This window comes from Oreochromis niloticus, linkage group LG23 (assembly GCF_001858045.2).
Source record: "Oreochromis niloticus isolate F11D_XX linkage group LG23, O_niloticus_UMD_NMBU, whole genome shotgun sequence".
Lineage (NCBI taxonomy): Eukaryota > Metazoa > Chordata > Actinopteri > Cichliformes > Cichlidae > Oreochromis > Oreochromis niloticus.
Window position 1 is genome coordinate 20,591,064 of NC_031986.2, and position 25,854 is coordinate 20,616,917.

Consider the following 25,854-nt stretch of genomic DNA (forward strand, 5'->3'; position numbering starts at 1 on the left):
ATCATCATCAACCAGCAAACTTCTGAGGGAAACTTTGTCTTTAATGCATTTTGAATGAAGTGCTGGTTCTTTACAGAGTAATGAATACATGGAAAATGTACATTTTAGTCCTCTGTGCACTAATGATCCAAGAAAGTCTGCAAGACTAGAAGTTCATTCAACGTCTTTTTTAAACTTGTAAAATGTCTGAACTAAGTATTCAACCTGGGATCAGGTGACAGAGGTGAGCAAATTATTCTTTTTCACTGAACATCTTCTTATACTCCTTCCTGATGCCGTCAGCTGGGACAGCCACATTTATAAAAACAGCCTTTTTCTTCTCCCGTGTCTGACATATCTTTCTCTGGCTGGTTGGCCAGCAGCAGCTTATCTGTCTGGAACTTGAGGCCCCACAGGACTTGAGCCCTGGAGTGGAGTGTCCCAGTGGGACTTGTGAGCTTTTAACCAGCACAAATGTTCCTGTACACTATTACACAATTACTGTCATGAAGAGCTGGACTGTCCCAGAGCTTCTTTGCACACGTGCACCTTCAGTGCTGCCTCTGTGACACTTACTGTGCTCAGGGCATGAGTTTGCAGCCATGATCAGAACACTTGGCCTTTTCTTGCCACTGGTAGGACTTCTTGAAGTCAGCCTCTTCCTTTATCTGTTGATGGTACATGAAGAGGTTTGGTCTTCGTGGTGTTACCACTTACCCCTCATCACTTGTCTTCTTGTCCACATGTTCTTGCTGTCTTGGTTCTGCACTTTGTCTGGAACCCTCCACATATTGAGTCTAAATTTTTTATGGTAATTTAAACTTTTTTTAGCACGATAATAGACAATCACATGAACTGAACTTGGGCTTTATTGTGATATCTTGTGGTCTGTATCTAATTCTGAGTGTACTGCTTTTTTAAGAACACGTTTTCCTGGCTCTTTCATGTCTTACATGCTTTTCTCTCTGTTATCAGATTCACAGGTGGTCTACAGGAACCGAGACGGAGATGTCATCAAGTTTGACTTTGTCCTGAATGACACACACATTCTCCTCAGCAACAGCATATTTGTGAGTGTTTTTACACTTTCTTTATTTAAACATAGTTTCTCTTAATATCAGTCCAAGCTGTTACTGTCTCATTATTATTAAATATTCCAATACATGCCCATGCACCTGACCTGTTATATTCTATAAATGCCATTTTACTTCACTGTTAGGTGATTGCCAAGGATATAAATGAGATAGTATCATGAACTTTAAATGATATGACACTTTTAGAAGGTGTCATTGGTGCATAAAGGAAATAAAGGGTAGGTGGTTGCTAGGGGACATGATTATATTATAAGATTCGATATAGGTAAGGGCCTAATAGTCAAGTTTTGTGGACATAAATGAGATGATTTCATTAATTTGAAATGATATAATGGTTTTAGAAGGTGTTCTAGATCAGCGGTCCCCAACCTTTTTTGCGCCACGGACCGGTTTATGCCCGACAATATTTTCACGGATAAATACAACAAAATAAAACTAGTGCCGGTACTGAAAAAAAGAAGATTTATTCATAACACACATGAAAAGACCCAGGAAAACCGAGTTAACGATAAAAACGATAACAAAATAACGCTGAAAACCGATAAAAACCCTGAAAACCATACATTTCACACCTGAGCCTCAACTCTCGCGGCCCGGTACCAAACGACTCACAGACTGGTACCGGTCCGAGGCCCGGGGGTTGGGGACCCCTGTTCTAGATGTGTAAAAGCTACAAATGGGTAATTTTAGTATGTTGGTAGGGTTAGTAATATCTGATTTAGATAAGGACCTAATGTTCAAGTTTTGTGGATATAAATTAGATGTTAATGTTGTAAAATTAAAATGATATAATGGTTTTTAAAAGACTATAAATGGCACATTTTAGCCTAATGGTAGGTGGTTGCTATGCAGAATGATACCATCTTAATATCAGATGTAGATGAAAGCCTTCAGGGGTCAAAGATGTACCTCTATACAAAGTTTGATTACTCAACCTCTGATCATGCACATGTTAAAATACAAATATCATCTTTTAGGACTTAAAGAAAACAGAATTACAGAACTGGCACAGTAAACTGGACACTGGCTTTGTGATCTTACTTCTGTCTAGTCCTCATCACAAAGCTTTCTCTTCTACTGTCTGGCTGCTGGGTCCCAGAGGCTGCAGGAAACAAGCCTCATCCCTGCTTTATCTGCACAATAAAAATACAATAGCTTCCTGGTGAAGACGCTGGTTGCCCGGCTGTCTGCACTGCAGACAACTCTAGCTTTAAGGTTGATCCTCACCTCAACTTACCTGGAAAAGAGGATTTGACATGTGAAATATAATTTTAGATAATTCTCTAAAACCTGATGAGGCACACAAATGAACATTCATCATGAGTTGTTGCACATGTATTACTTCCAGGAATTTTAAATTATTCCAGTGCAGGGCTAAATTGGCTGCTTTCTAATTGCATCATTATAATCCTGTTGGTGCTCCATCATCACAATCATAAACCATTTATTCTCAGCCACGCTGTCACCGGGAAGCATGTTTCTACATCAACATGCTTAAATGAGTAGCTCCATGCTGAAATCAAAAGACAGAGGTGGACTCGGTGATGAGAAGTCATAGTGTTGTCCCATGCTCGATAGCTGCATAGACAAACAGCTTCAGCATCGAAAGCGAGCACTGGCCTGTCTGGCTGCACAGCTTCCATCGGTCAGCTGTGCACCTCAATTTTTTGCAAATAATTGCAAAAACGACAAATAAGGCAAAAACTAGCACTAGAAATGATGCATGCTGTTTAAATTTTTTTTTTGTTTTTTGTTTTTTTTTTGTTAAGCATGCCTAATTATTCAGACTCGGCACAATTTTGAAATGCTGTCTATAAAATGTCGGTCTACCACTTCGTCTACCAGAAATGTCAGAACCTGCTGAGGTTCCCGTGTGGTTTTGTGACCTTTATCTGCCACATTAGCTTCTGCCTGCTGCATTAGTTTTCTTTTCTCTTTTTTTTTCGTCATTGTCTTGGGGCAAAACCTGGAAAAAACTGGGGTGAAAATATGATAGCAACCTCCAGATTTTACCTCAACTAGGAAAAATCAGAATTACACGATGATTGCATTGAAATTTATTTTGTTGCTGGACACAGGAAGTTGTTGTGGCGACTAACTGGTCACCCAGTGTTTAAACAAAGCAAGACTCTCAGTCTATGTGTGACCCTTTTTTAGCACAGGATAATTGCACAGGTCGTTTGGTGAGAGGCAGTCTGACCCCTAACAATCACGCGCCAACTCGGACTGACTGCGGCTCTTGGCAGATTGGCGAAGGTTTGCAATAATTGTCATCTTGCTTGATATATCCAAAGATCCCACAACTGGAGACACTCTGATGTCACTCTGATGTCGTCAGAGGGTGCCCAACCTTCTTCGGGTGTTTTGACGCTTGACCATAATACCCAACACCCTCCTGTTGGTGGCTCAGCACTCAGCAACTTAATTCTCCCAGCCCTTCTCCTCCCTTTGATACCAGAGCCAACAAGAGGCTCTTTCTGCTGCTTCCCTAATCCTGCACACAGCTGTCTTCCATTCATTCCCTCTTCTTAACCTGGTCTGATCGTGTTGGCAGAGGTCTGAAAACGGCTGTGCATGTTTGGCTGATAGAGTTTGGGAGGTTGTGCAAAGAAGAATGGGAGTTGCAAAAAATTTCAAGCTAACTTTTGTAACCTTGTCATTATGGGGTATTGTGATTGGAATTTTGAGGTACAAAATGAATTGAATCCATTTTGGAATACAGCTGTAACATGACAAAATGGGAAAGAGGTGAAGCGTTGTAGACTTCAGTGAAGCATCACAATAAGACCAGAGTCCCAACATTGGTAGGAAGTAGGACAGCAGCCTGGCAGTTGTGGAGAGTTGGGTCAAATGGTGAAATATAGATCTGCCCTATGGAACTTATGTTTAAGCTAAAAAAATACAGAACTTAATCTATTTAGGAGGAAGTTTATCTATTAACACTTGGTAACTAACCTTATCGGGATGCAATATTGCCAAACAATACCAGTGCTCAATCAGTTTTTGTTGCCCCACTCCTACCAGTTGTCCACTCCTGCCTCCTGAGTGCTTGAGCGCGCTGTTATCTTTTTTTTTTGTTATTGTTTGCTTGCTTGTTATAAATGTCGACTGAGCAAAAAACATTAAAAAAATCTTCTCCTCTTCATCTATTTCTTTTTTTTCAATCAGGTATCTTTCAAGGTGGCAAAGTACTCCCTGTCTGCAGATCTAAAGTATGCGCTCTTTGCCTATGACGTCAAACGGGTGAGTTTTACATTAAAATGCATCCACAACCCACTATGATAAATCAAAATCCCCTGAACATCACATAAAAAGAGCAAACAGAACAGATGGTGCATTTTTTATTTGCTTCCTCGTGAGCACACACCCTGCGGCAGGAGTTCATCCTCACTGTCACAAACCTTTTGTTTCATTTCCAGCCAGGACGGTACTGACACTGTGCTGTGAAATACTGAGGCTGCTTTCATTCACTTACATGCACGCAGCAACCTGATGTTTTTATTCCTAATCATGCTGTTTTGTTCTCAGACAAACTGCTTTTCAAACCCATAAAAAAATGGAAGCGACATAAATTAAAAGCATTCACTTTGGACTGAGCATACACCAGCTGATTGCAAAACAAAATACTTACCGCGGTGCACGTACCCACCGTTTCTCTGTGAATATAAAGAGCAGCACCTGTGCTGAGCAGGTGTGTGTTTATTTGCTGTGAGGCTGCCTCTGCCCTTCCTGTGCATTTTCACTCTGTCTCTCAGTATTTTCTGTGTTTTTCTGTTTGTTAGCGGTCAGTCATCCACCATGAGGCTCTCCTCCCCTCACAGGTTTTCCATTGATTTTTAGATTTGTTTGCAAACCGATGCATCCAGGCTTTAGAAAGTCTGCAGCAACTGAAAAACTCTGAGGTGGATGTTTGTACATCCTGCACTGGGGTCTGCAACACCAGTTTAAGGGCCTCTCAGCAGGATGGATCGGTGTTTGCTACCATAAAAAAACACACCTTGGAACATCTTCTGTTTATATAGAAACATGTAAACAGCTTTATTTTCAATGAGCTTTACGTTTTTAATATACCCTCCACTGATCGCACCCCTGTTTACCATCTACTGCAACATGATATCCCCTTAAGTACAATTAAAGCCTCTTCCTGAGGTTTTTAGTTGCACTCAGTTGAATTTCTTCCAGTTCAAGTTTATTTTATTCCTTAGTTAATATTCCAATATTTATATTAAGCTTGGATTACATAGTGTGGGCATACTTAATATATTCAGATACATGGTGCTGTAAGAGGAGTCTTCTGACTTTAAAGGCACTTTTGGGGGAAATTAAATCAGAAAACCTAAAGTGTGGTTTGTGGTTTCCAGTGAATTAAATCCTTCATGCAACTTTAAAGTGCCAAAATTGCACAAACAACATGATTTAATCGCCTGTATTTTTCCAGTATTTGAGAATTTTAAATTCCTACCTCAAGAGCAAGCAGTTTTTAGGTGATACCATGGATTTGAGGGCCAAAAACACAAAAGATAAGTGTCAGGAGAGAGATCTGGACTAGGAGTCGAACTGCTGGTGTTACAGTTTAAAAGCAAATGTTTAACAACCCGAGCCTCCACTGCTAATTACAGTCGGCATTTATAAATGTGCCACATGATGTGAAGTGGTATCTAAAATGTTGTAACAGAGAGTGAAAAGACATTTAGTACTTTCCTTGTTCAAGTTGTCAAATTTGCATTGTTGTGTGTTTTTGTGACAATTTCATGCCCCAAACTTTGTGGCAACAGTTTAGGGTTGGCCCCTTCTTTTTGCAGCATGCACACCAGTGCACAAATCAAGGTCCATAAAGACATGGACTGATGTCACAAATGTGCTTCTAGAAGAACGGTCAAAAATTCCCATCAACACTGCTAAACCTGTGGAAAGCCTTCACAGAAGAGCTGAAGCAGTTATAGCTTCAAATGGTGGACTGACCTATCAAACCCTATGGATTAAGAATGGGGCATCACTCAGTTCATACATGTTTGAAGACAAACAAACTAATACTTTTGGCTGTATAGTTTAAGTCCATTCTCACTGCTTCCAGTGTAATTAAGCGGGTAAATAGCACCCTGGTGCTGCCAATCAAATGGACTTGATTAGTTGATGATCAGCATGTATGAGCACCTCTATAAATGCAGAACTTTTGGCATTTTGCATACTCAGAAAAACTGCCAAAACCCAAGAACTACATATCAGACTCTACAGGCCTAAATTAGCATGTTAAATGTTAAATTTCATGAGAGTACAATTAAAAAAGACTGAACAAGTGTGGGGGTATGTCTGTGAAGGTTCTCAGTCATCCAGGTCATCGTAGTCAAAGGAGTTTGCAAAGAAAAGCGTCTGGACTTTAAGTTGCTTGAAGACGTTTCACCTCTCATCCGAGAAGCTTCTTCAGTTCTAAGGTCAAATGGCCGAGAGTCCCAGATTTAAACCCAGTGGGAGTATCCCCCCAAGGAGGCACAAAGGACCCCCTGGTGATCCTCTAATCACATGCGCCAAGGTGTGAAAGCGGGTGTGGGACCTAATCAGCCAGGGTTTCGGGTGAGCTCATTGTGAAACCTGGCCCCACCTTGTCATGTGAATTCCTGAGGTCAGATGGCCCAGGATGTGAGTGGGCGTAAAGGCATCTGGGGAGGGAACTCAAAACTGGATTATAGATGGCAGACAGTTGGTGTCGTAAACCACCGCCTCTGTTCAAAGATGGTCGCTCACAGTGGACATAGATGGCCTCTTTCACTCCTCTTTCAAACCATCTGTCCTCTCTGTCCAAAATGTGAACATTGGCATCCTCGAAAGAGTGACCTTTATCCTTAAGATGCAGATGGACTGCTGAGTCTTGTCCTGTGGAGATGGCTCTTCTATGTTGTGCCATGCGCTTGTGAAGTGGCTGTTTGGTCTCTCCAATGTAGAGGTCTGGGCATTCCTCGCTGCACTGTACAGCATACACCACGTTGTTAAGTCTGTGTTTTGGAGTTTTGTCTTTCGGGTGAACCAGTTTGTGTCTGAGTGTGTTGCTGGGTCTGAAGTACACTGGGATGTCGTGCTTGGAGAAAACTCTCCTGAGTTTCTCTGATACACCGGCTACATAGGGGATGACAACGTTGTTGCGTCTGTCTTTCTTATCCTCCCTTGCTGGTGTCTGATCTTCTTTTCTGTGCCTCTTTGCTGACTTTATGACTTTATGAGCTCACCCGAAACCCTGGCTGATTAGGTCCCACACCCGCTTTCACACCTTGGCGCATGTGATTAGAGGATCACCAGGGGGTCCTTTGTCCCTCCTTGGGGGGATACTCCCACTGGGTTTAAATCTGGGACTCACTGTTAGGATGCCTGGGTCGTTGACCCAGGGTTTTGAGTTTATTATATTTATCATTTCTAGTCTTTGGTTTCTTTGAAGTTCTGTCTGATGGTTTATGTCTCTGTGTTATCCTTAGTTGCTGTCTCCCCTGTCGGCTATATCCTCGTGTCCAGTCAGTGTCTGTGTCTGCCCTGTTCCCACCTCTGTTACCTCTGTAGTGCTTGCCTGTGAGTCTGTGTCTGTAAGTTCAGTCTGTGTTACTTCCTGTTTTACTTTGAAGGTCCGGGTCTTATGTGAATGTGTCCTGCTTTGCTTCCTTGTCTCGTTAGTTCTGATTTCTCCCAGCTGTGCCCTCCTTCTGTGTCTCATTCCCCTCGTTACTTCCCAGTGTACTTAAACCCTGTGTTTCTTTGAGTCAGTGTCGCGTCGTCCCCCATGCTGTGTGGATCTCCCTGTGTTTCCCGTGAGTTTATGTTGTTTCCCAGTTTAGTTTAGTTTAGTTTAGTTTAGTTTGCTTTGCTTTGTATGCTTGTTTCCCTGTGCCAGCAAATAAAGCTGAGTATTTTGAGTTCATCCCTTGAGTCTGAGTCTGCACTTTGGGTCCACCACTCCTCCTTGCCAGCCTGCCACACAGCCACCCTTAACACTCTCGGCCATTTGACCTTAGAACTGAAGAAGCTTCTCGGATGAGAGGTGAAACGTCTTCAAGCAACTTAAAGAAGTCCAGACGCTTTTCTTTGCAAACTCCTTTGACTGAACAAGTGTGGCTTGTTTGGGAGGATTGCCTGAAAAAAACCTCCTCTCTATAAAAAGAACATGGCAACACAGCTTAGGTCTGCAAAGCTACATCTGAACAAACCACAAGACTTCCATGACAATGTCCTTTGGACAAATACCTCATGCCATCTGTCAGCACGTGGTGGTGGGGTGTTGATTGGGCTTGTTTTGCAGCCACAGGACCTGGACAGCTTGCAGTCATTGAGTCGACCCTGAACAACACATATACCAAAATATGCTAGAGTCAGATGTGAGGCAGCTAAAGCTTGGACCAAACTGAGTCATGCAACAGGACAATGATCCCAAGCACAGCAGCAAAAAACAATGGGTGAAAAAAAAATTCAAGGTGCTGCAGTGACCAGTCAAACTTCAGACTTCAGCCTGATTGAAATCCTTTGATCTGATATCCTTAAGAGAGCTGTGCGTAAATGAAACCTTGCAAACTTCATTGAACCGAAGCAACATTGTAAAGATGAATGGACCAAAATTCCTCCACAACATTGTAGAGATTGATTAAAATTAGGCAGAAAACAATTACTTCAAATTTGTGCTGCTAAAGGTGGTTCTACACTTCTCACACTTGCCTAGTTTATTTCACCACATTCATGTGATGAGTGGGTGGAATCGATGAATCGGGTAACATTATTCTTAACTTAAAATTGTTGAACAAAGCCTACAGTAAGGGGCAGTACCCCCAGTGCTTCTGATAAAATACAGTATACCAAAATTTGCATGATTCGTTTCCCATTGACTTGAAGTGAACCTGGGGGCCAGACCACTGGCCAGTGGTAGTTCATGAATATGCAGATGTTCTGTAAATAGCTTCTAAAAGATCCTGCTCGAGGACAAGAGGGGAATCTGGGCTTTAAGGAGAGATTGATGAAGATAAATTGAGACAGCTTTTGCTGAGCAAAATGTCAGTATGATCAATATTTGTAAGAAAAAGCAAAACACAAGACAAATAGTGCAATAACACAAGATATTTAAGCCAGAATGGATGACGTGTCAGTTCATAGCATCATTGGGTCGATAAAGATGACTTTACTGAAGCATTTGTAAACATACATCATTTTAAGCATCATAGCGAAGGTCAGTCAGTCAGCCTCAATCTGTGAAAAGCAGATTAATCTGTAAAGCACACCTCGTCCAGTTTCCTTGGTATCGTTTGATAAAGATGTGTTACACCTATTCCACACGTCAAGATCTTTTTTTTTTTTCATTATGACCACATGAACACATGCCATGTGTGTTACTACGTAAAAAAGAGCCTGCTTTTATTTTGACCGGAGTGTATTATAACCCTTAAGTTTTACACTTGCATATTTTGCCAGCGAGCTAGGTTTTGTTAAGTGTGTTATTAGAAAAAGAGCCAAGTGCAAAGAGAAGAATTTTAAGCTGCTTAATGAGAGAAAAGTCAAAACAACTAACACTGAAAAAGACTGTTATAACCTGTTTCTACCAGAAACACACAAAAAACATGATGTCCGTAACTCTAAATTTTGGGTTAGCAATTTAAAATTAGAATGAAACATAATGGGAATACAAAAGGAATAAACAAACCTATCAAGTAAAGCAAGAGGAGAACAAAAGCCAATATAGAAAACAGAACCAAAATACATGAATTATAAAAAATACAAAACAAAAAAACCCCAAACATCCCCAAAATGACTAAAGAACTCAAGGACTCAAACATTAACCATACTCAAAACAAGAACAACCATGAGCTCCTAAAATAAGAACACAAGCAGAGAACAGAATTTACTGAAATAAAACAGGAAGTGACAGAAACATCGATAAAACCATCAAAGACATACACATATTCTGCTAGATGGATTTATTATACCAATGCAAGAAGCAGAACAATAACAGAACGCTCAGGTTCTCCAGGGTTTAAACTACAGATGTACTGTCAAATTTGATTTAGGAACTCATTCAGCAGTCGCATAATTATTAAAGGTATCAAACAAAACCACATGTCACAAACAGCCAGCTAAAAAAAGCCAACACTAACAGATTAGTTGGAGTATTGCAATCAAACAGGAAGCAGAATAACGAGATGTTTGCAGACGACTGTGACTTCAGCACGTATATCAGAGTTTTCCCGCTGCAGTTGGTTTGTCTTTGCTCAGCAAGGCTGGTATCAGTGATGGATCAGTGTTTGCATTATGTGATGGCTTGCTCTCTCATTTCAGATGTACAGATATTCATACACCGCATCTTATATCTTGTACAACATCTACACAAGGTAAGCCGGTTTAGACTTTTCATCATCGCCTGCTCTCTGCATGTGAAGGCATTCAGGTTGTTTTATTTCTGTGTGTGTGTGTTTAACAGGGAGGTAAGGGAGCTGAATCCTCCCGAGGTCCACAATGCTGTGCTCCAGCACGCAGCCTGGGGACGACAAGGACAGCAGCTGGTAAGGCTGAGAGTGTCTGTTTTTACAGCGTGATGCTTTCTCTCATTTCCTTTCTTCTGTCCTCGCCGGCTTTTTATAAATTCACGCTGCCCAGCTGCTCCAGGGGGATCTGCTCCACAGGATAGGTTGTGTTTACACGTTCTCTGTTTTCGTCTGTAGTTAATTTCACATTCTTACATTATGTTACACTCGGGGTGCTTCTTCAGACTTATTAGTAGAGTGAGGAAGTCTCTGGGCCACCTGTTTTCATTTTAGCGCTGTGCTGTAGAAATAAATTCAGCACTGTAAAGATACAAGCAAGCAGCAGCTTTCAGCACAACCTTGAATGTCTGCTGATGTAGTGCAGTGCCCTTTATCAGTAGTTGGAAAGCAATATAAAAAGAATAACATTTGAGTTTTTTATAAATATCTTTTATAAAAACTTTCAGGGTTTTTTTTAGTCTTCAAACTTGGAGCACAAGTCCTCAGAGAAGAAACAGAGCTCATTCTCACTTCTGAAGGTTAACACAGCCAGATTATTTAATCGTTCTTAGCTAGAGACCAGATTAATTCTCTTTTTCTTAAAGTTTTGCATTTTCGCCTGAAAAGACATGTAAGAATTTGTCCTTATGTGTCATTCTTAAGCACCATGAGTTGAGGGCAACTTTAATCTTTTCTTTGCAAGTTCTTTTAGATGTTTCTATGGTGGCTCTAAAAGGTGAAATGCACTGCAACTTACAAAAAAACAGGAAATATAAAAATGCACATAAGAAATACAACAGAAGTCGAATAAAACACAATGAAATGGAAAAATGTTTCACAAAACCGATCTCACGACACTGATGAACCCTCCACCTCTTGGCCCATTTTTCCTAAGTTGGTGTCAGTGTTGCAACATTTATACAGCTATTAAAACAATAGCTGCATTAGGTGTATGTAAGGCTTACACGTGGTCAGGGTGCAGTTTAGCCGGAGGAGCTGCCATGCAGCTAATGACATTTGACAAGAGAGCAGTGGAAATGAAGTAAATGCAGCGGGAAATGACTTCAGGAAGATTCAGGATATTGGTGAAGATGCAGGATCCTGTTTGTACCTTCAAATGCAAATATTAAAACACTGATGAAATATGGTGAACAAACACTGCACACTGGGTTTTAATATATATAAAAAGAGATCTCATCAGAGAGGAAATCAAAAAGAAAAACAAATCAAGTGGATGAGCAAAAAGCAGCTTCACACGAGGTTGAGAAACAGCAGAGAGGAAAAACAAACTAAATTTGCGTGTTTGTGTCTGCTGTCACTTCGTCTTCCTCTCCAGATCTACATCTTTGAGAATAACATCTACTACCAGTCAGACGTGAGGAGCAACTCTCTGAGAATCACCTCCTCTGGGATGGAGGGAGTCATTTTCAACGGGCTCACTGACTGGCTGTACGAAGGTGTGTACCGCAGAGTGTATCGACTCCCAACGTTGAGTCCTTTGCATCTTTTATGAGCCCTTTAATGACCATAAGTGCAACTTTTATATATAAACTGCACTTTGGGCTGATGCGCCATAAATGCCAGCTCTGACTTATGTGAATAACTGTGAAATGAAATCTTGCACAGACACTGAATTTAAATGAGTTATAGTCACTTGTGAACTTTACTTATGACTAAATTCCTCATGACATCAGTCTCAGTTGTGGTTTCACATATAGATACACACATTAGCCAACATGAGCTCCTCTGTATACTAAAGTATTCTAGAGTTCAATGTGAGGACATCTGTCTGACAGATAAAGCATGCAACAGGACAATGACCACAAGCACACAAGCAGAAAGCAAATCTCCAACACAGTGCCTGAAAAAGAAAAGAATCAAGGTGGTGCAATGGTCCGGTCAAAGTCCAGACCTCAACCTGACTGTTGTGGGCTGCTGTAAGTGGTTCTACAAGTCACTGAATCGCAGGATGGACGTTGTTTTACAGGACTGGTAATGTTAGCATGCAAACCTCCGCTGGTAAAAATGACAACAAATAACTTTATATACAGTCTGTGATTATAACAAATAAATAACAAGCAATGCAATAAAAATGTGAAACATTTACTAAAATTCACACATATTGCAATGGCTCAGATACCATTATCTTACAGTGTTAAATGTTTGATATGTTATTCCTAAACAATGAGCCATTCTAGTGTCTTACCTTTAGGATATTACAGTTATACTGGAGGCTGGAGTATGGCTACAGTGGCTGTGGTTTCACTAGATTTGTAACGTGCACTACAATTTTTCAGCATGAGATCTTTTCCTTTTACTCATTTTGACATATTCCACTAATAAAGAGAGAAAAGCACATCCATGGACACAGAAACAGCCATTTATGAAACGTGGCATTGCTCCCATTAGCAGTGCGCTTGTAAATTGCATTTGGCTCACTGCTCTTTTTGTTACTCTCTGACTTTCTCTTAGTAAAATGCAAATTTAAGACCTTCAGAAAGTCAGTTATAAAAACTTTGTGACATTAATAATTGCTAAGCAAGTTTAAATCCAGGTTGTTTTAATTTTTGCCATTCTCTTTTTAAATGCCAGAAGGCGAAACAGGAGAGTCGCTGTGTGCTCGTTGGTGGAGGAAACAGTTTCAGGGTGCACTGTGGATTGTCGGTTTTTCAAAGATTTGTCTTTGGCATTAAAAATGCAGCAGAGCAGACTAGACAAACTCAGCAGAGTGGCAATGAAAAATCAACAACAAGCCTCTATGATCCATTAAGTCTCTGTGTAAACAAATTCAGTAATGTGGTGATAGTGTGTGCAGTTTGCACAGAGAGCTGCACAAACGCTGTCTGAGAGAGATGGGGAACATTACAGAATAATCTTCGTTTGTAGATTTACTGAAAGCTGTGCATTTTCACCGTTTCATTTGCTTTTACTTCAGATTGCAGCCATTTGGCTGATGTGTTCTGACAGCGGAGGAGCACAACTCCATCAAATAGTGTGCTTTTGACCAGTTTTTGGATTACATTTTAAATAACGTAAAGTGACCTAGAAAAGGCAAAAGTGAAAGAATAAAAGAATAAGAGTGCAGGTGGGGAAAACCAGCAGGTTCATAAGATCTATCAATTATCTGTCTTAATGTATGTAAGTAGATCCTCAGGTTTCTTTAAATACAGAATGAGAGGAGAAAAATCAAAATAAAGCTGTTTTACGGATGTTTTGTGTGTTTTATTCCTGATCAGAGGAGATTCTACATTCATATTTGGCTCACTGGTGGTCTCCTGATGGAGAACGACTGGCCTTCCTCACCATCAACGACACACTGGTACCCAGCATGGTTCTTCCCCAGTTCACCGGCAGCACGTACCCCCGAGGCCTACAGTACCCATATCCAATGGTGAGGCTGGGCTCTGAGGAATAGACAGTCGCTTTCTTTAAGGCTGTTTGCAGTATTTAGTCTTCCCGGATAAACCCCTGTAGCATCTTATATGTGTGCTTTTTATTTGCTAGTTGCAGTTGGCTAGATGTTTAGCTCTTGTGAAATCTGAATTATATAAAATCTCCCTTTCGTGGATGTGAAGAATATATTTTGAGTTCTTAAGAGTTTTTTGTCCTTCAACTAATACACAGCTAAATCTAAATATACCAGAGGGAAAAGGCAATGCCAGATCAATAACCTTAGCTTAGCAGACTAGCAGTAAGTCGCTGCTCTGCACATCTGGCTCGGGTGGAATCATTTTAAATGATTTTACTGTAAGTAATTACCTTAAAGTGCAGTTTTTCTATGACAGAATCATGCCTGTTGTTAACGCAGTGCTGCCTGAGGGCCCGAAGATCACAGGCATCCATGTTGATTTTGGGCATTGCCCTTGCACACAGAGATTTCTCCAGATTTTCTGAATTTTTCAGTGATATTATGCACCGTAGATGATGAGACATTCAAAGTCTTTACATTTATGTAGAGGAACATTATTCTGAAATCTTTCCACAGTTTGTAGATGCAGGTCTTTTTTGCAGATTGGTTAAACTCTGCCTCTCAAAGATGCTCTTTTTATACCCAATCATGTCCCTGACGTGATGCCAATGAACCCCATGAGCTGGCAAAAGTTCCTCCAGCTGTTTGTTTTTAGTACTATTTTAGTACTGCTATCAGTGCGTTCTGTTTTTGTTCACGTTTGACACAGCATCCAAACTTTTTTGAAATTGATGTTGTCATTCCCATCGTGATATCTTGAATTTATACTGAACGCATCAATACTTTTTGACACTTTTGCACTCAACCCACAAGCGTTAAACTCGGAAGTTGGCTGAGCATTCATACAAACAAATTATCTCCCTGTTTTTTAGATGATATGTTGATTGTTGTTTTATCTCAAAGTCTTGGGAATTAATTTCTCACTGGACATGTAATACCAGCAATTGTCCAACCAATGATATGTCTGACCGTTTAAACGATCCTTTGACCTGAAGACTACAGCTCAGAATTTGTGGAAACAAGTCATGAACAGTTATTTATTTGGTGTTAGCTTACATATTCTCTCTGTGATCTATAGCATGGTCTTTTCATTTTAAATGAATTATTCAGACTTTTTCTCTGCTTTTATGTATAGATGTCAACACCACGGTCTCGTTTTATGTACATAAAATTAAAAAGCAGATTTTAGGGGATGTTTCTGTCTCCGTCCCATCAGGCCGGTCACGTAAATCCTGCAGTCAAGCTGTCAGTGGTCAACCTGGTTGGTGCGACGCACACTCAGGAGATGCAGCCTCCCGATCAGCTCGCGCTCAGGTGACGACACACAAACATAAGCTCGGGTTGGCACAGAAAGGTGTAAAAACCGTAATTCGAGTCTCCTCTCTGTATCTTCTCTGCAGGGATTTCTATATCACCATGGTGAAGTGGATCAGTAATACTCACCTCGCCGTGCGGTGGCTCAGTCGGCCCCAGAACGCTTCTCTGCTGACTGTGTGTGACGCAACAATAGGAGTCTGTCTTCAGGTGAGTGCTTTTGATTTAAACATCAGGAAGGAAACTTGGTTCAGAGTTTCATTGTCCGCATACAGAGCAGATTACTCAAGTGTACCCCAAAGCAATGCTGTGAGTTGAGAAGAATCAAACTCATTAAAGTTGTACTGTTATTTTACTCTCTTAGGGCCAGCTGTTCTGCTTTTCTTTATTTACAGTCAGATATGTACAGTCAGCGAGTCCCAGTCTTTTGTGACACTGAGGCAGAGGCTTTTGATGAGATAGCTACCACATTACACTGTCCACTCTGATACAGAGTAAATTGTAAAGTGGCAGAACCTCTTTGCTGCAGTCTTGACTATAAGAAGATCAAAGCTGCCACTTTACAAGCCTGTGAGCCTTTGCCAGGACCTATAGGCAGATGGCGCTGTGCTTGTAATGGTGCACACTTCAATCAGTGCAAGTCAGTGTGAGCTGCTGCTAGGTGAGGACTGTGTGCCTAAAACACTGGAACTTCTCTGAGTGTCGACTTTTCATCAGGCCACCACATGACCGATGAGTCCACTGATACACCAAAGTAGCTTTAAGCATGCCTTCTCCCATTGTGCTCTGTGGCAAAAAAGAACACTGGCATTCCTGTGTCAAGACCAAAGATGGAGAAACTGTCATAAATCTGGTCATTTGGTTCTAAAACTGAAATCATAGGTATCCGACATTCACCTCCACACATCCAAAACTGGATGGATTGATAAAAATGGAGTGGTTGTCAGACGGGTTTAAGGATGGTGAAAAGCTGTCATGCTCTGCGGATTTTGGTTTGGCAGCTTGGCAGATGCTTTGGAAGAATAACCAATCTCTGTGACATAAAGTCCGGTTTATCAGACACTGAGAAGTCCAGTTTGTCATAGAAACAGTCCTTGGTCTTCCCTGCCTTCTAAGGCTAATGGCAGTGGTGGACTGCACTGATGGGCATAGCCTAACTACTCTTTTCAGACCTACAAGTTCCTTTAGCTTCTCAAAACCGTTGTTACAGTCTGTGGTAGGGGTGGGGAAAAAGTCAATCAATCAAAACACTTGATTGATTGACTGCAAGCTAACAGCTTCATCGCACAAGTAAAAATAGGACCGCAACCTCCTCACATCTCCAAGAAGATCAGTGGCTGCCTGCTGATTGTATTGAATTGGTAATTGAACTGTTGGTAACACCATTGGTGGCTGCCAGCAGTTTGTATTCTGGTAATATTCCTACAGAACAGGAAGGCTGCTGAGCACAAATGATTTCTTTCCATGTAGACAGCAACAGATATGTGATGTGCAATGATTCATCAGAGTTAATTGCTGATAATTATGCTGTTAATTATGAATCAGTTGCTGTATTATCATAAACAGATTGCATATAACTGCCAACATACCAGAGTGATTGTAGACTGACTCTCTTATGGCAGGTTTCAGTTACCACGTTGGTGTGCTTCACAGTCTCAGTACCTGAAGTGAGATCACTTTATCTTACAGAATAAAACAGATACTGACTAAATCTAATTTAGAGGATGTAATTTGCAGTTTAATAAAAGGTGATAAACCGTTGTACGTGTTATATACTCAGCATATCTCATGTCCAAAAATCACAATAATGGTTCATGAGTGAAGCACTGTAATAATATAATATTATTAATAATATAATAATATGATACTGTTATTTCTACCTGAAGTATATTAAGTGATTTTGATGTCTGGTGGGGGGGATATGAAACGTGGCTTATTTAACATAACTTGAGAGTAAATGTAGTATTTATAAGAGTATGGCCCACGTTTACCAACTTATGTTTGTACTTATGTGTTTATTTCAGTTTGACGTCCTTTGTTTTGATAAAAACCGCTTTCTTCGTGTTTTTATTGTTGCTCCCCTCATCCCCTAGCCCCTTTTTGCGGCCCTAACAGTATGTAGCTGTGACAGGTACTGACATGCTAATGCTAGCTTTACCAGATGAAGTTTTAAAAACTTAATTTTTATTTTTCAGTTATTTCACACTTTTATAACCGTTGTCGTCACCTTTAACTGTTTCTGCTTTCTGTATAGTAGCATCCAGTGTGGCCGCACTGGGGCGTCACGTGTTCTTCTTCTTTTATTATTATTAAGTGACATTGAAGCGCATTACTCCCACCCTCTGGTGAGATTGGTGCATTAGATCCTAACGAGTGTCAATAAAAAAACAAGTGAAGGACAAGAAATAGTTGCATAAATGATTATAGTTTTAAGTATTATATGAATATTCAGAAATCATAACCATACCTAACCTTACAGAGCCCTTTAATGGACAGATGATTCAAGCTGTTTCAAACCTTGGATTTTATTTTCTGCTCTTTCATGCAGAGACATGAGGAGTCTTCAGAGACATGGCTTTCCAGACAGGTAAGTCTGAATGCACACATTTATCACAGTGTGCCGTATGTGGACTCAAACTGTGAATACCACATTGAAGTGATAAGTCTTAGCTTTAACTTGCATACATTCATGCCAGCATTAGAAAGGACCAGATTTCAAGGATAGAAAACTAACCGGACAGGCTTCTGCACTCAGACCTTGTCCAGAGCTGTCTTTATTACACATGTAGACATGTTTGTAGGACTGCAAATCATCAGTGTGGTTCAGGGGAGGGGGCCTCTCTGGACACGAGGCAGGTCACGTGACGCCCATTCACACCTGACAATCACAAGGACATTGTAGCAGAGAGCTTGGAGGTTAAAGACCATTTAAAGTACGAGCTGACCATGTTTGACATCTGTGTTCTCACATGCTCCTCATTTATATGATGTCTAGAAAAGTCAAGGGTTCCTGTGGATGTGTGAAAATGGCGTAAATTATTTTTGGGGTGTTACTGGCATTCTTTTTAATGCTTGAATAAGTGCATTATAGCGTAAAAGCCTGCAAGAATAATGAATAAAGATAGATTTTCAAGGTTTGTGTATACAGGAGCATCCCCTGTGCTTGGATAAGGGGTATAACTCATGGGACGGGTTAGTTTTCACTGTAGGCGAGACATGTGAAGGTTAAATCTCCTGCACAGTTGCCTGCTTTAATGTCGTATCCATCGATAAAAATATGCGTAGCTTATTTTTGGACTGTGTTGTATTGCTGAGTCAGCATGCAGCAGGATGCGTCCATGCATGAAGGATGTGACCTCTGAAGTCTTCAGTTTCTCTCTGCAGGGACAGGATCCGCTGTTCTCCAGGGACAGGAGCAGGTTTTTCCTCACGCTGCCCGTGAAGCAGGGAGGTCACGGAGACTTCCACCACATCACAATGTTCACCAAGAAGGTGATTTACAGACGACACTCTTCTCTTTTCTCCACATCCTCGACACAAGTGGTGTAGCCAGGACTGGATAAGAGTAGGACGACTGTTTCATCAGTTACTTGGCTTTGATTTTAATCCCAACCACAGTTTTTACTTAATCAGAATCAGAATACTTAATTAATCCCTAAGGAAATTATGTAATTAATCACAAGTAATTTAAATTTAATCCCATCTGGAACCCTTTAAGCCTTTTATGTTGCAGAAGTTTTCGGAACTATATTTAATTAAATATTTTATTGAAATGTTATAATTAAGATTAAACTGTTTTTGGTTAACCAAAAAAAAATTCCCTTTCATGTACACATTAAACTGGAATTTACTTGTAATTAAAGTGGACCATTTATGCCTTCACCTTATTTTCTGGATATATACTCACTGGCCACTTCATTAGGTACACCTTGCAGCTGTCAGGTTGTATGCTCTTCTTGCCTTCAGAGTTGCTTTAATTCATCAAGTCACAGATTCAACAAGGTGTTTGGTGCATGTTGATAGCATCAGACAGTTGCTGCAGATTTGTCAGCTGCACATCCCAAAGGTGCTCTGCTGGATTGAAATCTTGTAAATATGGAGGCCCTTTGAGTACAGCCCCACACCATTACACTACCTGTAGCCTGAATCATTGATATAGGGCAGGATGGCTCCATGCTTTCATGTAGTTTAGACCAAATTCTGACCCTACCATCTGAATGTTGCAGCAGATATATAAACTCATCAGACCAGGCAATGTTTTTTCAATATTTTGTTGTCTAATTTTGATGAGCCCTTGTGAATTGTAGCCTTAGTTTCCTGGTCTTAGCTGACAGGAGTGGCACTTATGTGGTCTTCTGCTGCTGTAGAGATGCTCTTCTGCATACCTTGGTTGTAATGAGTGGTTATTTGAGTTACTGCCTTCCTATTAGCTGAAAGGAGTCTGGCCCTTCTCATCTGACCTCTGACTTCAACAAAGCATTTTCACCCACCGAACTGAACATTTTCTCTTTTTCTCTGTTCTTTTTGAGATACTCAGACCAACAACTGTGCCATGCTCAAAGTCACCGCTCTTCCATTCTGATGTTCAGTTTGAACCTCATTAAGTCGTCTTGATCATGTCTGCATGCCTAAATGCACTGGGTTCCTGCAGTGTGATTAGATTAGTGTCGATGAATGAACACATGTACCTAATGTACTAGCTGTGAGTGTATGATAATAATGTCATCCTCTAATCGCTTAGTTCCAGACCATCTTTTCAACCCAGCTGCTATTCAGACACTTTATTTATTTAATAATGGCTACAAATCAGAAGAAAGCTGGCCTTAAAGTGAGGGCATCACCAAGGCCCACAGAATGATTATGTAGATCTTTGAACGATGTAAAAATTACCTGCTAGAGTCTCACAATATAAACCTGGAAAGGAGCATAGTAGGGCCACTTTAAAATAAAAATACAATCTGGATTTTTCTGAATTAATGTTAAAAACAGAAGCACTTAAAACTGTGTAATTTCACATGATGTATAAGATGCAATGAAACAAACTGCATCCGCACACATAGAAAGAGGTTAAACAGGTCACTGAACTTTATCAGCTCAGTTTTATGTGAAACATTTTTTTTAATTTGGTCATTTAATACACAGAAGCTTAAAAATTGATCTAATTTACTTCAGGTTCTTCAGTTGTTTTGATTTCTTTTTACTTGTTGAGAATTTGGCACAGCTGAAGGTTGTAGTATACGGACGGCTGTCACTGTGCTGCTTTGCTAATAAAGAAAAAGTCAGGGATACAGGTGGGTTGGACCTAAAAAAGAAACGAATCTCACAATAAAGCGTTTATTTGCAATTGTCAAGAAAGAGGAGACACAGAATCGGGCTGGCATCAAATGTTTAAGTGGTAGTCAGGAAGGAAGGAATTTAAGAGGTTTAGTCAGAGGGCCGGCCGGGGGGCCTCAGGTGGCTTGGGAGGGTGTGGTGAGGAGTAGGCAGTCAGGTAAGTACAGTGGGGGAAATCTTATTGGAGAGAGACAGAATATCAACCAAAAATCCAGAAACACCATTATATAAAAGTTATAAATTGATCTGCATGTTATTGATTTAAATAAGTGTTTGAAGTCAGTTGGTAACGCCGTTGGTGACACACTACGCTGTAACTGACTGAAATCTGAAGACTCAAAGAACACTGTCCCCACAGTCAGGCGCAGACGTGGAAACGTGCTAACTGTACAATATGACTTCATGAGATCCTGCTTCCCTCAGCCAGGACGCTGAAAATGAGTCATGGATGGCTCTTCAAGCAAGACATTGACCCAAAACATAGCACCAAAGCACCAAAGGATGGGCTAAAGAAGAAGCACACTGTGATAAAAGAGTAGTCTAACCAGACTTCAGACTATATAGAGCTGAGCCAAAAAACCTAAAGGATTTAGAGTTTCTGTATTGTACAGTCCCTCCTGGGATGTGTGCAAACCTGGTGACCAACTACGGGAAACAGCTTACCACTTAACTCTTGTTTTGATTGGGGATCAAATACTTATTTATTCAGTGACATGCAAATCAGTTTTTTAACTTTTATGTAATTGGATTATTTTTCTGGATTTTTTTAATCACAGTAGTGGGAAAGAAACAAGTCGGGAATTACTCTTGCATCAAAACGAAGATCAGCAAAGATCAAGAAAGACAGTTTAGCACCGTGGAGGAAGGGGCAGTGTGGTGAAGAACAGCAGTCACAGCCGAGCCTGAATACACAACTTCCAGATTTAATTTTTTTATTTAACCTTCTTTTCATAAGGAAAAAGAAATCTTGAGATTAAAACTCTCTTTTTTCATGAGTGTCCTTGCAAACAAGGACAGCAGTACAATCATAGGCTGCACAAAGCAATATCAAGCACACACATCCAAATCCATACACCAGTTAAATATGGGCAGAGGATGAACATTAAACAAAGAAACAGCCAAAATTTCTAAACTTCACTGTCAATAAAAATGATTATCTTTGTCAAAGTAATAGTCTAATGCCAGAAACAAAGATAATAATATTCAGACAGCATGAAGTAACTTCATCAAAGTCATTTAAAAGTGCATTTCCTAACTAACCAGTCCGGGATGAGAGACTCCACCCAAAGTCTTATCACTTCTTCACCTTGTTTTTTAACTTCAGCATGTTTCCATCAAACTGTTTGTCTTTCAGCTGCGTAGCGACCAGGACGAAGTTCGCAACTTGACGTCGGGAAACTGGGAGGTGACAAAAATTGTGGCGTACGACGAAAACAACCAGACTGTGTAAGACTCAAACAAAATCATAACCCGTGTTGTCTCAGCAAACACTGATTGATATTTGAGAGGAAGATGTTAAGACGCTTCTCATACAGCCACGAAAATGAATGTTTTAACACAGACTGTGTGGCTTTTCGTTGCCAGGCTGTAATTATAACGTTGGACTCAGAAAGCAGTGGCTCAGATGTAAAGTAGACGATGAGAGAAAGGAAAAACACTCCTGCTAAAAGCCTCATTTTTATCTAGATGAAAGCCACTTTTTTCATTTTCCAACCAAGAAACGAATAAAAACTCTTCTGCCTGTCTTATTCAATTTTTCCCATTATCACTGCTAATAATAATAATTCAGCTTCATTGAGGAAGACGAGATAAACGTGAGAAAACAACAAGTGCTTTGTGAGCCGCGGGCTTCATGACAGCACAGATCTTTGCTTACGGTTGGGCGGACACAGAGACGAGTGCAGGCGGATGGATAATGGATGTGTGACCTTGTCCTACTTTAGCTGCTCTGCTTTCCTTCACACAGATACTTCCTGAGCACAAAGGACGCTGCAGAACACAGACACCTATACAGGTGAAACACACACTTAAAGCCTTATTCCTCCAGCCTTTGTCATTATCCGCTGCTCGTGTGTGTGCGTGTGAGGCTCGGTAAACATTTTGTCCCCTTTCCTCTGACAGTGTGTCGACTCTCAGCTCGTTTCCACGGCGATGCCTCACCTGTGGACTGCGAGAGGGGTGCACCTTCTTCGATGCCGACGTCAGCCCGGACGCGCAGCACGCCATCGTGCACTGTCAAGGTCAGAGAGGGTCGATGCACGTCCCGCTCGGAGAAGCATCACACACACAGATTATGAGGTCTTGTGTGAGCAAGATTTGGCATTTTAATGACAAATCAACCACAGCCGTCCTTTCAGAAGAGTGTTAATGAGCACTCTTTCTGAGCTTATGAGTTCTGACGGGCAGAGGCTCACCCTATAACACACAGTGAGACTTTACGCCATGAAAGACAACGTTTGAATAGAGAAATATTAAGAGTCATGTGTGAAGAGAGAAGTCCTCTTTCAGTTTTAAAACTCTATATATGGGCGCTTAATGAGAAACCATCTGGTCCTCAGATGAGAAACAACATGATTTATTGCGTCATTATTTATTTAACAGAAACTGAGCCAAAATGCAGAAACGGTGTGTAAAATAACCATGGATCACCTCACTGCTTCCACAGGAATGAAAATGTTTCTGCTTTCTATCAGGCCTCAGTTAGCATGTTAAATGTTAAAATTCATGACAGTCAAAGTAGAAAATAATGGAACAAGTATGGCTTCTTTGGAAGGTTTAGCAGGAGAAAGCCTCATCTCTCTAAAAAGAGCAGGTTTGTAAAGCTGCAACAAACCACAATATTTCGGCAACAATGTGTTTTGGACAGATGAGACCAAAGTGGAGATGTTTGGTCAGGATGCACAAAACCGGAGACCTCATACCAGCTGTCAGCACGGTGGTGGAGGGGTCATGATCTGGGCACCTTGCGGTTATTGAGTCGACCGTGAACTCAGGACAATGATCCCAAGCATAGCAGCAGATCTACAACAGAATGACTTGTAAAGAAAACATCAAGGTGCTGCAATGATTCAGTCAAACGTCTCACCTCAGCCTGACTGTAATGCTCTGGTGGGATCTTAGAGAGCTGTCCATGAACCTCAATGAACTGGGATAATTGGAGATAAATTATCTGAATTTCAGGAGCGAGACCACGCCCCTTCTGGGTGTTATCTATATATGGACCCTCCCAGTTCTACAAGCTGTTCGTTTTCATTTTCATGCCCCACCCTCCCTCTCCCCTTTTTGAATTCTTTCATTTCTTTACTTCTCGTTAGTACATGGGGACTGCCAGGCCCTGGAGCCGCTGCCAGTCCCCATCGAGGCCTTCCCCAAACCGCAGTTCATTTCTTGATTAAAACATTCGCCTTTATCTACTAAAATCGCTACCAAACCTAAAATGAGGACGTGGGCCCAGCCAGTGAATATTGTAAAGAAGAGTGGACCAAGTGTCCTTCACAGTGATGCTGCTAAAGGTGCTTCTACAGGCTGCTGAATCCTGAGGTGTGCTTAGGTTCAGCATTTTGGTTCTTGTTAAATAATGATACAGCGTAACATGGCGCGGAGGGCTACGGGCTAAGCTAAAGCTAACACCACACCGGCTGCCTTTACCCAGTATTTTCCTCGCCAATGCCCGTTCTCTGGCAAACAAAATGGATGCGATACGGCTCTCCATCACTAACAACAGACGGATTATGGACTCAAATGTCATGTTTTTCACCGAAACATGGTTGAACAACAGCTGCCCGGACAATGCTATCGAGTTAGCAGGACGCCACACACACCGAGCCGACAGGCTAGCAGATGACTCCGGCAAGACCAGAGGTGGAGGTTTGTGCATTTATATTAACAATGCTTGGTGCATGAACTCCACTACTACTGAGAGTCACTGCTCACCTAATGCGGAGTTTTTAATGGTCAAATGCAGACCTTATTATCTCCCCAGAGAACTCACTTCGATCATACTCACTGCAGTATATATCCCCCCGATGCTAATGCTAGGTTGGCCATGAAAGAACTTTCTGCAGCCATTAACAAACACCAGAATAAACACCCCGAGGCTGCTTTTATTGTTGCTGGCGACTTCAACCACACCAACTTAAAGACAGTCCTCCCCAGATTCCACCAACATGTCTCCTGCCACACCAGAGGAGACAAGACTTTAGACCATGTTTATTCCAACCTGGCTGGAGCCTACAAAGCAACACCCCTCCCCCACATTGGACAATCGGACCATCTCTCCCTGTTCCTCACACCTCGGTATTCACCACTCATCCAACGTGTGAAACCTGCTGTGAGGACAATTAAAGTGTGGCCAGAGGGGACAGACGCAGTGCTCCAGGACAGATTTAAAAACACAGACTGGAATATGTTCACCCACACAGACCTGGACCAGTACGCCTCATCTGTACTGGATTACATCTCCGAAACCACAGACAGTGTCACCACCCAGAAACGGATCACTATGTACCCCAACCAGAAGCCTTGGATGAACCAGGATGTTCGTCTCCTCCTGAAGGCCCGCAACACCGCCTTTAGGTCAGGAGATGCACACGCCTACAGTACAGCCAGGGCTAATCTAAAGAAGGGCATCAAAAAAGCCAAACACCATTACAAAAAGAAGGTAGAAGAACACTTCTCCAACTCCAACCCCCGACGCATGTGGCAAGGACTCCAGACCATCACAGACTACAGGACCACCAAACCCTCCCCCGCATCCTCTGATGTCTCCTTCCTCAACGAGCTCAACAACTTTTACGCTTGTTTTGAGCGAGGGAACCCCACAACCAAAGCAGATGTGACGCCAGACCACCAACCTCTGACTCTCTCCCCCACCGATGTAGGAGCGGTGCTGAGCAGGATCAATGTCCACAAGGCTGCAGGTCCTGATGGCATCCCCGGTCGTGTTCTCAGAGCGTGTTCTGGGGAGCTTGCAGGAGTCCTGACAGACATATTCAACCTGTCCTTGGCCCACGCTGTGGTACCGGCCTGCTTCAAATCCACCTCCATCGTCCCGATACCCAAAAACTCCAACCCATCTTGCCTCAATGACTACCGCCCAGTAGCACTCACCCCCATCATCACTAAGTGCTTAGAGCAGCTGGTCTTAGCACACTTCAAATCCTGTCTCCCCCCCACCCTGGAC

The 25,854-nt window shown here is 41.5% G+C and overlaps 1 protein-coding gene across 4 annotated transcripts in view; it reads left to right on the forward strand.

Moving 5' to 3' along the window:
• Positions 1-25,854, forward strand: part of LOC100702270 (inactive dipeptidyl peptidase 10) — a 118,590-nt gene that overhangs the window by 70,516 nt on the left and 22,220 nt on the right. For all 4 annotated transcript variants that reach the window (XR_003216414.1, XM_025903127.1, XM_025903128.1 and 1 more), the window contains exons 4-16: positions 955-1,049; positions 4,242-4,316; positions 10,371-10,423; positions 10,513-10,594; positions 11,892-12,012; positions 13,792-13,946; positions 15,241-15,338; positions 15,425-15,548; positions 17,887-17,925; positions 18,723-18,830; positions 22,027-22,118; positions 22,639-22,686; positions 22,794-22,912. Coding sequence is in view for 3 of the 4 variants with exons in the window: in XM_025903127.1 (XP_025758912.1) it covers positions 955-1,049; positions 4,242-4,316; positions 10,371-10,423; positions 10,513-10,594; positions 11,892-12,012; positions 13,792-13,946; positions 15,241-15,338; positions 15,425-15,548; positions 17,887-17,925; positions 18,723-18,830; positions 22,027-22,118; positions 22,639-22,686; positions 22,794-22,912 (1,209 nt within the window). In the remaining variant the exon portion in view is untranslated. The remainder of the gene's footprint in view (positions 1-954; positions 1,050-4,241; positions 4,317-10,370; positions 10,424-10,512; positions 10,595-11,891; positions 12,013-13,791; positions 13,947-15,240; positions 15,339-15,424; positions 15,549-17,886; positions 17,926-18,722; positions 18,831-22,026; positions 22,119-22,638; positions 22,687-22,793; positions 22,913-25,854) is intronic.